Source organism: Lactuca virosa, chromosome 4 (genome assembly GCF_052849685.1).
Source record: "Lactuca virosa cultivar CGN04683 chromosome 4, Lactuca_virosa_CGN04683_v6, whole genome shotgun sequence".
In the NCBI taxonomy this organism is placed as follows: domain Eukaryota; kingdom Viridiplantae; phylum Streptophyta; class Magnoliopsida; order Asterales; family Asteraceae; genus Lactuca; species Lactuca virosa.
The window spans coordinates 251,929,869-251,945,012 of record NC_136429.1 but is presented as its reverse complement, the minus strand read 5'-3'; the positions used below and the strand labels follow the sequence as shown (position 1 = coordinate 251,945,012).

Below are 15,144 nucleotides of genomic sequence, written 5' to 3'. Positions count from 1 at the left end.
ACCGGTTATTTTTTATTTTCATTTGCAAATATGAATGCTAACACATATATACCTTTTAAATCTTATTACCCTTTAGAAAAGACACATTTTTAAACACTTTGATATCGTTATATGCGAAATCCCCTTTGGTTATAATATATCACATTTAAATCGGAATATTGACTATACTATTATATTCAGATATCTATTATATTCAGATATCATTTACAACCTTCTGTATACAACCGTATGATATCCCAGATGAGAAAAAGATTAAATTATGATCGAGAATTATTAGCATACAGTGTTGAATTGATTGTGGTGTATAGTTTAGTGACTTGTTTCAATCAATCGACGAACATACAACTAAGAGAGAATGTTTCATCGCTTGTAATCAATGAAATCTACATTATCAACTGCACTTACAGCTCGTGGTCCATTGGAATGCCTGGAGCCTTAAATCCTCGATGGAGCCACTTGCTCACACCATGTCCACCAAGACCTCCCTACCTCCTTTTCATTCCATTTTTCAATGAGAATATATATTTAATTCCAACCCGACCACATTTATAACACATCCACTCTATTAACACATCAAAAATCTTAGCCATACGATCCTAATATACCAGCACAAATACGGACCCATTTGCCATTACAACTTGATGTTGCATTCTTTTTGCCTTTAAAAAGGAAAAACTCTACCCATCAACAAAGTACAATTCTCCCTTACTGTAAGTCTGTTTAATAACTTTTAGTCCGTCTATCAGAATTAAAACCCTCGATGGGAACCCAAGACAACCTTCAGGATCTTCGTGTAGCTTCGTTTTCTTGTTATCTTAAACCCATTGAAGGCGTGGTTAATATGTTTGACGCCGATGAGAAGTTCTCGGACATGGCGGTTTTGGATCTCCACAGGCTGAATCCAAACATATTTACGGCAAGAACTCCGAGTATTGCTTCTGAGGCGAGCAGTTGGAGTAACAATCAGACGGCGTTGCTGCAACGGAGTACATCTCAGGCGAAGTTGAATGGTAGAGCATTCGGTAAGAGGTGGTTCCATGGGCCTTGTTCGACCAGAAAAGCTGTTTACGTCCAGCAAAGCATCAAACAAGGCGACCAGTTCGCATTCCCAGTTCTGAATCCCGCAATGGAGATCTTTAGAGCCGAACAGAAACAGGAAAAACTCGACGAACTTCCAAGAATGTCGCTCGAAGTTTTTGGGTCAGGAACCATTATAAACAAAGGTGATATAGCGAGAAACCTCGTGAGAAAAATGTCGATTTTGACATGGGACGCCATTCCAAAGAGCAAAGAGAATCTAATATGTGACGACATGGCGAGTGAAGCAAGCTCTGATTTGTTCGAGATAGAGAATCTTTCAAAAAGTGGATGGCAACCCTCTGATCATAGCTGTGTCATGAGTCCCTCTACGCAGTATGCGCCTAGCGAGGCTAGCATCGAGTGGAGTGTTGTTACAGCAAGTGCAGCTGAATTCTCGTCTGTTTATTCTGGTTATGATGGAAAACACACAATCTACAACACAGCTTCCAACAACCGACCAAGTGCAAAAACGAAGATCGAGCCTGCAAAAAAACCCCAGAAAACCCTAGCGAATGGTTTGTTGGGTTGCAAGAGTAACAAATCTGTGCAAGTAGCTGAACCAGTGTATAGAACTATCGATAAAACGAAGCATTAATTAATTAAAGTGGTATGTATGTATACAGGTATATTAGAACGGTGTATTATTATGTTTATTTGGTAATAAACTAAGCTGTGCTTTTTCTAGTAGATTAAACATGTTTTTTTTCCCTCAAAACTGACCACCCTTGTCTAGAAAATATCCGAATGATGGAGTGATGGCTCATATGTGTTTTTATTTGGTGGTAATTACTTTTTAGGTTCAGAATAATTGATCATTTGAACTATGAAACGGGCCTACAACCATAGATCAATGATTCAAAAAGTGACAACACTTTGAGAATGTTGTGTCTTAGTGTTTGTTGATGTTGATCTAACCGCTCCTCCTCACTTTGTGTTAGGCTTGGGGGTGCCACCTTGGCACCAGCTTGGCAGCCTCCGCAAACACCTGTTTGCCGCCCGTGGCTTTTGGCGGCAACCTCCATGGCATTCCATTGACGAGCATCTCTCCTCCCATTCTTCTCATTCTCTCTTCTTCCTTTCTTCTTGCTTACTGTTTCCCACTCTTTAACCATGGCAAAATCTGTGACAAAGTGAGGTGGAGATGGAGAAGGATGACGGTGACACTTTTTGGGGAGGCGGCGGCACCACTATCTCTGGTCTTATAACTTGAACTTTAATAATATTTGAAAGTTTGGGTCATGTAGACATGATGGTTTTTATCTTTGAGACATTGAAGGTATGAGAAAGGAGAAAAGGCATATGGACATGCAACATAAAGATGAGACCTTTCGCTTTTTGATGTTTGATGCTGTCTCAAATCTTTATAAGTACCCCTTTAATTGCGGGGTATGTTCACTATGTTGTGAGCACGTACACATTTTAGTGAACGTAGATATTTATCTTATACTCCGTATAATTCTTTTAGAACCGCAACTAATTGGAGGGAGGGGATAAAATTTTATCTAGGTTTTATGATTTAAAATTTAAACATTTTAACTTTTTGTAGTTAATTTGTAAATAATTTCCACATTAGTCATCAAATTAATGAATTACCACCTCAGTGAAGAATGAAAAGAGGAAATGGTGCCGGACAGAGATGAAGAGCGGAAAGGGAGGACTAGAGCCAACTAGATTCAGCGAAGACAACCGGTCGCAACATGAAGAGAACAATATCAAAATGAAACGGAAAGAATTGTCATCACTTTCTTTGACTTGAATATCCGGATCAATGGAATAAACTGGAATCAATGTATATATAAGTTAATTCCAAAAACACTAAAGCATCGCTGACTGCACTAAAGAAAGATAGGCAAGAAAATAACTTTGCTTTTGCCCGATTTGTAAAGGGAACAAATGAAGAACTTGAAAGGAAACTTACACTATTAGAAAATAGGTTTTTAAGACAAATTAAATATCTTCCTATATTTTATTTTTATTTATCTTCCTACCATATCAAATTTTGATATGTATTATATTTAATGAATCTTTAAATATTATTAAAGATTCAATTATAAGCTATGTACCCTTTGATCTGTTTGATGACGTCACATTGACCAAAATATAGACGTGTAACTCACAGTCGTATATCTACATGTTAAAAACCCTAATCTCCTCTGCACACCATCAACCGTCGTCAAACCACATCTCCTATGTCTCTTCTTTTTCTCTCTTAAGTCTCTGGCAGCTGTTTGTTACCACCACCCTTCGTACGTCGCCTTTACAACTTATAAGAAGGTAACCTACCATCGCTTCCCCATTACCCCTCACGTGCTTACCTAAAACTTCTTCCCTCTCAACAGTATGATCGACTCTCTGTAAAACCCTAGCCGGAAACAATGTGATTACGGATTTAGAGCGCTCTGATTGGCTTGGACAAAAGGTTATAATTTTCTCCTCTTTGAGTTGATTTTCCTGCTGAAAATTAAATCCGAAGAATGCTTACTCATCTTCAAAATCATTTATGATTGTATGGATGATTGTAGCGTATTACAAAACCATCTCCCCAATCGTAACTTGGAATCCTCCTGAAACCCGATCGGGTAATCTCTTCAACTGGATTTACCATGCTTTTATTTCTTTAATCGATTAACCCCTTTGGGCTCAAAGGAACCCCTGATTTTGGCGTGAGTGGAAATTTGCAGCTCCGCTCACCACCCATTCAATGAAATGCCTCAGAGGTTGCTTCTGTTTGATTTTGCCTCTATCATGAAAAGATATAGTAGGTTGTCTGGTCTATCCCCATCTTATTCCTACCACCATTCAATTGCACTTCTATGTCTTTTTGTTTTAGCCTATGGATGCAGTAAATGTGTGGGGTGCTATTACTAAAAATTCAACCCAAAAACCAAACCAGCTCAAAATTTTCCTTCTTTAAAAACTATAAATACCATTTGTGATGTGATTTATATGTGTAGGAGGAACTCCGTGTTAAATATGATGAGGATGTTGGTGCGAGTTTGCAGACATATTCTACTTTAATATGTGACATGGAAAGAAGAGGTTGAGAGGTTAGGTGATTATGTCCAACATTGTACAATAATAAATATGTAAGGAAGTGCAGGCTTGCATGCTTATGGAGGTAAATCATATTTATAAGTTTGTAGCTTATTTAGTATTGTTACCAATCTTGACTTTGGCCTTTATCATTATATAAATATCAAATATATAAGGGACTATTAGCAAATCGACTGAAATAAACACTCTAATTGTATATGTGTTCAACTTCATTAAACAAATTTGAAATCCCAATAATCAGATTGGGTAAAAGTCACTTCGATTTATTGGATTCACACACCATAAAACTTGTGAAATTAGTTTGTTACCCATAAAGAAGTGGAGTTTGTTTCTTCATCAAACACTTGAGTGTTCTCTAAGTAGGTTTACTTTGAACTTTTATGTGTGAACTTGCAAAGAACACATTCTGAAAGACACCTGTTTCATTACAAATGACATTTTACTAAAACTCAAAGAAAAGAAAACTCATTAAAAATCTATGAATTCTACAGCCATCTCTTTCAGGTTCATTTCCATCTTCGCTATGGCATTCTAAACTCAGATTGAACACCACTAAAAGGGATCCATTATTTCCTTGTGTAAAGTGTTAAAAAATAGATGATGAGAAAGTGAAACCATCTTTCGAGAAACTATATGTTGAGAGGGCCCATATCATAGTTAAAAAGACTCAATATTTGGGCAGGTGAGCCAGCTTCAGGTGCCCGCGCAAGTATTCTCAGGCAGGATTATTTACCAGAGGGCACAGTTAGTCAAGCCCGAGCAGCAGATGTCCCTAGGCCTACTGACACATCATCTGTATCTCCATCTTATGGTCAAAATCTAGGAAGCAAAAGGAAAATGAAAACGTACAACAAATCCTCAACAACTCCTGCTTCCAATTCCACTGAAAGAGATACAGTTTAGATCAAGAAGATGATTTAAGTGAAGATTTAGATCAAGATTTGAAAAAGTTAAGTGGATATGAACTTGACAAGAAGATTGGAAACCCTCACCCTTTTATTCATCCTCAAAAGAGAAAACCAATTAAGGAGCCTCTTACAAGTGAAGAGTTATGGTGGAATTGGAGAAAACCAGATAAAGAACAATGGTCCACGTGGCAGAAGAAACGACCTGGCGCTGAAACAGTTAGTAAAATTACTTATATACCCTTGAAATTATTGTGAAATTACTAATGATTTAAGCATTTAATATGGATAATTATATAGAATTGTTTTTTTGACTTTCTCTAAATAAAATGAGTTAATGTCGATGACCTAAAAAATTGATTGAAGATGGATATTGTCTAAAAAACACCCACAACAATATATTTATTTATTTATTTGAAACCACAAACTATAAAACTCCTAATTTTTTTAATTTTTTCTATACGGTAACCTATTAACTTACAATTACATATGTATTAATATATTTAAAAAAAATGTGTGTTATTCATTTATAATTACAATTATAGTTTATTTGTTTATCTCTATCTTATTTTCGATCGATTTCCAATTACAAGCGACTTATTCATTTATGATTGCAACTTTATTCATATATGAATTACATGTATGAATAATAGAGGACTTTGAAACACAATTAATGAATATTTATATAAAATGACAAAGTATTCTATCTTTTAATATTTGATATTTATAAAAATATAAAAAACAAAAAAAAAAATTTTTTTAAAGAAAAAGTACTAATGATTTTATTAATTTTCGATTTGTTGAAAATGAAATTAAGAATTTAATTAATAAAAAAATTTAATCGAATACTTTTTGATGTAGCAGTCAATCAGTTTACTAGATTTTATATAACACTCATAAAATATGGACCCAAAAATTTCGTTTTAAATTATTAACCTAACGGTAGTTATCAAAACATTCCTGTAACAACCCAAATTTTCAAATAAAATTTTCATTTTTAATTAACCAAACATTCACATAAAATATGAAGTAACATTGTCCATTGTTACCAAAATTCATAACATTAACATTTTATTCCAAACGTCAAAGTGTCCCATCAAATCAAATGTCGGAGAGTGCATGTTGCGCCATCAAGTCTTGCCCTTGCCCTTAGCCTCAGAAGTACCTAAAACAAATCAAAAAACTGTAAGCTAATGCTTAGTGAGTTCCCCAGAGCATACCCTACACAATCCACATAACCACATAATCCGTATTAGCTATAAAAGTTACATAAACCATATAAGCCATGCATACAACATATAGGGATGCCGTGGGCTCCCCCTAGGGTCTTACTCCCCACATGGTCTTACACCTAAGTGCCATGGCCTCCCCTCATGGTCTTTAATAGGAAATACATGGGCTCTTCACATGGTCTTACATCCAAGTGTCATGGGCTCTCCCATGGTCTTTAATAAGAAAGCCATGGGCTCTCCACATGGTCTTACATCCAAGTTCCATGGGCTCTCCCATGGTCTTTAATAGGAAAGCCATGGGGTCTCCACATGGTCTTACATCCAAGTGCCATGGGCTCTCTCATGGTCTTCCATACAAGCATACCACATATACAACTAGCACACCTCATAACACACAACCAACTAACATGCCACATAACACTACTTCAACTAGTGTACCCCATATCATAAAATGGGTCGGCCTTGGTGCCTTCGACCTATTGGTATGGTGAGGAGACTCACCTCTCAAGAATGCTGAACTGATAAGATAGGATCCGATAAGTCCCAACGCACAGCTCCAACTCAACTGCTTATAACCATCATGTGATTAACTTGTCAAAATCCCGAAATACCATAAATACCCTCAAAGTCAAACTTGGTCAAAGTCCAAGTCAACAGTCAAGGTCAACAGTCCATGTTGACCCCAACTCGTCGAGTGCATCTAGCAACTTGTCGAGTTCCTTTAGAGTCCAGAAAACTGGGACAAACCCTTGCCAACTCGCCGAGTTGGCTCATCGACTCAATGAGTTCACTCAATATCCAGTAGATGGGGAAACCCGATCCAACTCGTCGAGTTGCCAGGGCAACTCGTCGAGTCCCCCCCCCTTTTTTTGCTTATTCCGATGATACGTCGATTGCAGGGACTCTGGGGCTTAGATCTGAAACCTAAAGGTGTCTAGAAGGATAAAGTTTCCAACTTTATCCTCTAGAACCACTCCGAATGCTCTAAATGTTGGATTAATGTCTAAGTCCATAACTATAATTGGTAAGACTTGACCCGACCCGGCATGGTCCATTTGGGTTGCATGGCATCATGCATTTGGATAGACTATAATGAGAGAAATAACACTTACGGTTGGTTAATATATTATAAGTTTTAATATATTAATAAGGTTATTTAATTAGTATTGATCAAGAATTAATTTGGAATTAATTAAGTGATCAAAAGGAGACTAATTAAATATATGGGTTGATTGTGTAAATCATTTATTCTTATATATGTGGGCTTGTGATCCAAGATTCCTTATGTTGGACTAAGTCCATGGGGTGACCCATGGATACTCCATGGAGGTTAAAATCCATGGAGCATAAGGAATGGGTAAAGTTATGAGTTACATGGTGTAACCCTAATAGCCACCATATAAAAGAATCCCATGGCTCAAGAAATCGGGAACTAATGTGTGAATATGAGGGCTAGACGATTTCAAGGAGTGTTCCATTTCTCTCAAGTCATTCCATGTGCATTTGGTGTTGTGTGAACCATTTGAGGTGTCACACTTGGGGCACTAGGCACTCAAGCTTCATGGAGACAAGCTACATCAAACAAAGGTATGTATTCTATCCATTTGATTACCCAAGTATCAAGTATTGTATGCTAGATAGGGTAATACCTTGGAAAGTTCATAATTGCATGTATAATAGAGAAAACATAGATCCAAGGTATTTGGGGTTGCATGTACACTTAGGAGTGTTAGAATGCTCAAAACCCATCAGTGGTATCAGAGCCAAGGCTTGTTTTCTTGTTATACTTGCAAAATTAGCTGAAAAATCGAATTGTATTAGTTTAAAAGTTATGCTAATTACTTGAAAAAATTTTGATGTGAATTATCTTTGTTCATATGAGTTTATTAGATTAATAGAAAAGTTAATTGATTATGTGTTTTCAATCCATTTTAATCTAAGAGTTGATTGTAAAATGTGTTTTTGTAACTTGTCCTCAAGTTATATGAAAAGTCACATTTAAGTTTCATAAAACTCATAAAAAAGTTGGCAATGGTTACAAAAATGAAGAGTCTTGTCCTCATTAAATGGTTTTATGACTCCATAACTTGTCCTCAAGTTATGGAGGTTCAAGAGTCACTTCATTAAATGATAAAATGTGTAACCTTAATTAGTTCCATAAGTTACAAAAATAAAGAAAAGTTACATTCTTTTATTAGTTTAAAGTCTTCCATAACTTGTCCTCAAGTTATGGAACTTGAAGAGTTTTTTTTTAATTAAAACTACTTTAAACACATAAGTTATGGAATTAATTAGTTTTGAATATTTTCAAAACTTGCCCTCAAGTTTTGGAATTTGTAAAGTTTTCCCCATGAATACTTTAATTCCAAGTTAGCCCTTAGAATTTTAAAAGTTAAAATTCAACCCTTATACTTTATAGTATTATAAGTTAATAATAAATATATGTATAAGAGCAAGTCAGTCTTACCGTTAGTAGGCCTCATTCACGAAGCCGGTCTATAAGGGGGGTATAAGGTTACTGCCTATAAAATGGCAGTTTAATGGGTGTCCACTCTCACCCACCGCTTCCTTGACTGGTGGAGGATCGTTAGCCGAACGGGTAGGACAATGACTATAATTCTCCCTTCATTAAAAGTATTAATGATACATACTAAGTAACTAAACACTTACAAATTCCTAATCTTAGTTACTTAGGAAAATGTGAATAAGGTGCTAATCCATGAAATTACACTTTGCACTTTGTTTAAACCGTTAGTGGAGCGTGTGTGGTTAACCGGCACACTAACCTGGATTTAACAAAGTAGGCAAAGGGTAACTTAATATTTATCATAGTATCGGTGGAGCTCGTGTGGTTAACCGGCACATCGATTGAGGGGTAAATATTAAGGGTACCAAGTATATTTGCATGGTTACTTCACACCTTGTTTTGTGATCCTCGACATCCCAGTCACAAAACCTGAAGGGCACACTCGAGATTGAAACATGCCATTGAAAAGTTCAATGAATCTCAAAAGATCTAGGAGTTTCAAATCCAATTAAAAACCTAATTACATTATTTCGTTTTTCATGGTGGAAATTGGTAAATCGTCATTTACCTACCTTCAACTATTTTATAACTCGGATTACGGCATCCCTCTTCCAGTTATAAATAGGTTGTTGGATCCTAGCCTTAATATTTCATATTGGGTGTTATATTAAGGACTTTAGATCAACTATCTTGAATATCTCCCAAAAGATGTCTAGTTCAGACATCTATGATCTTCCCAAATCTCTTGGAACTTTACTTCCTCCACCTCTTCTAATTATTCTCCCTAACCCACAAGTTCAAGGTCACTCAATCCCTATTGGCAAGCAAGGTCTACATGTGATCGCATCTTGGAGATGAAGTCACATATTGACAAGCCGGGAGAGTTGGGTGTCAAAGTCTTAAGAAGGTTGGATGTTCAATCACTTTCTAAGTCACTTAGTGAGTTCCTTTTGGGATTACTATGAAACAGACTATGACATGACCCTTAATGATCTTATCTATTTGCTTGGTCAGTAATGATTTGAGGACTAGTAAAGCAAATTGATTAGGAGATCAACTTCCCAATGGACATTGACAATGGTAACATTGGATATCTAGAAAAGCCTTCTCATCCCAAAGAAAGGGTTTGACCATAGTCAACTAGGTTGACCAAATGGTAAAGAGAAAGGCTAAGTCTGCGATAGTCCCATGTACCATTCCCAGTGAGTATGTTTCTCTTGCCAAAGGAAGGGGCATTGATTGCGAAGCTGCCTATTTACCTGAAAGATCATAAGGTTGATCAAGTCAAGAAGTTTGACTCTGCTTCAGGTAAAGTTCACTATCTAACTCTGTTAAGTTTCTATTCTGAGATTCTTATTACATGATGTGACTTGATCACATGTTGATGTTTTAAGAATCAAAGAAAAGTGAAGAAACTTAAAGGAAGTATATGCTGATTCTGATCGCGAAGATGGTTTTCGATCGCATGGTTCGGTGATCAGAATTTTGAGTAGTTGCTTAAGAAGTTATGATATATTGCTAAGGAATAGATAACAACAATTTTCCATGTGGATTGTAAGGATAAGTTTTTCCGCAAAGTTTTAAAATAAAAGAAAATTGTTTAATTTTATTTATTTGAGGTATCCTTACAATGACATTTGTGAAAAATTGTTGTTTACATGTTTCCATTGATAGCAATATTGGAAAATGGATTTGATTCTTTCATTTGTGGTAGTGTCTAAATTTACCAAATAAGGAAAGTTTCTCATCACCCAAGTTTCAATTGGACCGAAACTTGGAATCATGCAAGTTGTATAGTATGATGAATGAGAACTTTCAAGCACTGGAAAATTAAGACTAATTACTTGTTCACATGGATGTGTGAGTCAAGTAAAGGACTAAGGGATCGAGTACACATTCTTGTGCACTGATCAAGCCCACCACAAATAATCGTTAAGACTATTCGTCATGATTTACTAAAGTTTAGTAAATATGGTTATACTTACAGGCTTAAGTGTAATTCTGATACATTGGAAAATTTTTGATGTATAGCAGAACGAATGAGAAGATTCAAATTAGGCAGAAGGATAAAAGTTTCTCAAATCTGAAAAGATGGGAGAGTACTTTAGTATCATGTTATATGATCATCTTAATGATTAAGATACCTTATCACAGTTCATCCTCTAATTGCATTCTGATAGCTAAGAAGAGGAGCTATGAATTGTTGAAGTGGTCAAATCAAGAAGATGAGTCATACTTCGTTCCAAAACAAGTCTTAGAGTCATACTCCAAGACTGTAAGTTGAGTGACATATCCTAAAGAAAGGTTTAAAACACTTGTCAAATGTAAGAGTAAAAGTGTCCTACTCTTGTACATTTGAAATTGGCAAGTTGTGATGTTTTGGATAAAACAAAGACCAACTTAGGCCAATTGTGTGAAGCGTTTGTCTTGATAAAGAATCCGCACTATCTCTTGAATATTTGACAAGATAGTCTTATATGTCAAGAGGACAGTGGGAGTCTTAAAGATCCTGAAAAGTATTTCAAGATCTAATCAAGAATAAAAAAACCTGTAGTTTAACACTAGCACACAACTTGAGGTTTGTAACCTATTGTGTTGACATATTCTTGTGATTAAGGTGATGACAAATTCACATGGATAAGAACACATACACCATAAAATCTAAGGGTCATAAGGTTTCTATCTGATTCATGAAAATGATGGTGAGGAAACACTTCCACCAAGTAGATTTGAAGCAGATGGCAAAAGGTCTAAACAAGTGAGACTATGATTACGGCATCCCTTTTCATAGTTCTGAAATTGTTTAGACACACATGCATGCTATCTAAGGAAAGGTGTATGATTTTGATAAAGTTTTATCAAAGCATCTCGTATCAGAAATCTGAACTTTGGTAAGAAAGTCAATAAAGTATTGATTTCTAGAAGTCCAGCTGATTTCTGAGTACATGTCAAAGCTGGTGGGAGCATAAGTGTTATGCTAATAATCATCATGTTAGTGGGAGCATGATAATTATTGTTAGTGTTGCAAGTTAGCAATGTTAATTATAGAAAACAAAAGTTTCAATTCGTGAGGCTGCAGGGATTGAAAAAGTTGTTTTGCTATAATTAAGGGAGAGGATATACTTCATTTCAGTTCTAAAGGCTTAGATTGAGACCTTAATCATCTTTAGTCAAGAATATATATATGAATTTCATGTTGGATTGGTTCAACTTAAGGAAATTCTATATATTGCGTTCTCAAAATTCGATTATGATTACGGCATCCCTCTTCATAGTCAAATTTTGAAAACATGGCAAATAAAAATATTGTAGCAAAAGACTGGTCTAGAATCATGTCTTTATGTGAGACATCATGAATCGTGTACCATTTGCTTTGGGTACAGGATCGATTGCATGTGCTATAATATTTGTCATTTCTAAATTTTTCCAAATGCCCAGAGGCATTAAGAAGGGAAAAGGTCTAAAATTGGATATGACTAAAATGATTAAGCAATTGTCGAGGACAATCTGAGGTTTACCAAAGATTGGTTGCTCAGGGACAGATGGAAGTATAGTGCTAATTTTGGAAGGACCATATTGACATATTCTGAAAAGAGGCATCTCTTATTCAGAAGTGATAGTCAAAATGAGAATATGGAGTTGTCTCCATAGGTGGAAGTTATCTGTGTAAGATTAGAAAACTTAATGCAAGAAGCATGTCCAAAGCAATGTAGTTTGAATATGAGACTTAGTTTCCATGGAGTTGATCTCCATTGGAATACCTTATAATGACTGTTGACAAGTCTTTGTGACTTTGTACATATTCATTACAGGAGGGTCAGTGCACATAAGTTTAAAATCTAAACAAATTTCGATAAATGATAGGAATTTGAAATTCTCACATTTTTCGATAAGGATTTGGGAGTGTGAAATTAGAATCATTGAAATTATGTTCAATTGGTTTATTTCACAAAGTAAGGATCATAGACAAACATAGAGTGCATACTTGGTGTATGGCAAAGCTATTGTTTAAGAAAAACATAGTGTACATGCTTGGAGCATGGGACAACTAGTGTTTTTAATTCAAGTATAAAGTTGATAAAACCGAAACAATGAATAATGAGTAATCAGTATGGTGATAAATAAAAGTGTTTATTTATATTCATAGGGTTTGATACCATATTTGATTCATTTATTCTTGTGTTTCACTTTGCATGTTTTGACTTCCAGAATAACTAAGTCGCTCTTCCTGAATGATTAAGTTATTCAAACCATCCACAGTCGATCATATGTTGGAAGTAGATATGAATCAAGACTGTCATGGGTTGGTTTGTAGAGGTCCAAGTTGGTGGACAAAGTGGTGCTACAACACTCATGAGTGCTCATAAGTTCTGAGTATTGGATTCAACCCACGCTCATTTGAATCACTTCATGGAATTTTTCACGAGTGATCATGAGACGATAATATCTTATATTCTTCAAACCTGGAGATATGAGTTGTTACTATGAGTTGGTTATACATTGATTGCACGAAAACGGATTGGTAACTCGATGTTATAAAACGTGCCTTTGTGTATGATTCAACAAGTAGTAGAACAAGCCATATGAGTCGAAGTTTATCCATTCCTTTTACCTTCGGGATAAAAGCGATATCTGTGGTCCCCTCGATGATACATGTGAGTGCTTAGCCAAGCCAGGACTGATTTGATTTGTTCAATCAGTCAGTCATCATGAATCGGAAATTGGGAAACAACAAATGGACAGAGAGAATGATTGATAATCCATGTCTCAGTCCATATGATATCTAGAATGGAGGAATATATGATCCCTTATCTAATGGACAAGTCATTGACAAAGGTCAGAGTTCATCGACAAGGTCAGAGTTCGACAGAAGCTTTTGAGAGCTACGATTGCTGATCGGTTCCTGAAGTCATACGCAATAATAGTTTTAGACTTATCCAAGTGGGAGACTGTTGGATTAATGTCTAAGTCCATAACTATAATTGGTAAGACTTGACCCGACCCGGCATGGTCCATTTGGGTTGCATGTCATCATGCATTTGGATAGACTATAATGAGAGAAATAACACTTAAGGTTGGTTAATATATTATAAGTTTTAATATATTAATAAGGTTATTTAATTAGTATTAATCAAGAATTAATTTGGAATTAATTAAGTGATCAAAAGGAGACTAATTAAATATATGGGTTGATTGTGTAAATCATTCATTCATATATATGTGGGCTTGTGATGCAAGATTCCTTATGTTGGACTAAGTCCATGGGGTGACCCATGGATACTCCATGGAGGTTAAAATCCATGGAGCATAAGGAATGGTTAAAGTTATGAGTTACATGGTGTAACCCTAATAGCCACCATATAAAAGAATCCCATGGCTCAAGAAATCGGGAACTAATGTGTGAATATGAGGGCTAGACGATTTCAAGGAGTGTTCCATTTCTCTCAAGTCATTCCATGTGCATTTGGTGTTGTGTGAACCATTTGAGGTGTCACACTTGGGGCACTAGGCACTCAAGCTTCATGGAGACAAGCTACATCAAACAAAGGTATGTATTCTATCCATTTGATTACCCAAGTATCAAGTATTGTATGCTAGATAGGGTAATACCTTGGAAAGTTCATAATTGCATGTATAATAGAGAAAACATAGATCCAAGGTATTTAGGGTTGCATGTACACTTAGGGGTGTTAGAATGCTCAAAACCCATCACTAAAGCCCTTAACAAAGGTTGGAAAGCTCAAAAGCTTAGCCATGTGGTTCAAAACTCTAAGGATCTGGAATCCCTCCTTTCCAAAAGAGGTTCTAATCCTCAAAACGTTTCAAAGATGGAGGCTTTATGGAAATTCATGTCCAATGCATGTCTTGAAGTCAAAATGGCCAAAAAGGGGAAAATATACTCTTAAAATCCATGCATGGCATCCTTGCTTGACCAAAAGCTAGATCTAGCCCACTATGCGACCATTTTGCCCTGGAGATTCATAAAGTTGCAAACTTTATGAACCCCATGCATGCAATCAACAAGAATGATAGGAAATGAAGAGTAAACTCAAGATCTAGCCATATTCTAAGATAAAAATCGAATCTTGAAGACTTACAATAGTCCACAAGATGGTCAAGCTCAAGAGTGAGGGCTTTGTTTGCTGGATCTTCTCCTTCTTCTCACTATATACTTCTTCTTAAGCTCCAAAAGTCACTCTAGCTCACAATATGAGAGGAAATGGTGATTAGGGTTTAGCACAGACGTTCTTAGGGTTTGGAGGCTGATGGAAGGTCAGCCTCATGGTCTTTAAGGAGATCATATAGGGTGAAAACCCTAAAATTAGGGTTTTTCCTTTACAGCGCC

General features: G+C 36.0%; 1 protein-coding gene across 1 annotated transcript; it reads left to right on the top strand.

The window, feature by feature from the left end:
* Positions 1–678: 678 nt before the first annotated feature.
* On the top strand, positions 679–1,795 carry LOC145108187 (protein PHYTOCHROME KINASE SUBSTRATE 3-like). Its single transcript, XM_079045202.1, has one exon. It carries the CDS (start codon positions 761–763, stop codon positions 1,673–1,675), a length of 915 nt encoding a protein of 304 aa, XP_078901328.1. The 5' UTR covers positions 679–760; the 3' UTR covers positions 1,676–1,795.
* The last annotated feature ends 13,349 nt before the right edge of the window (positions 1,796–15,144 follow it).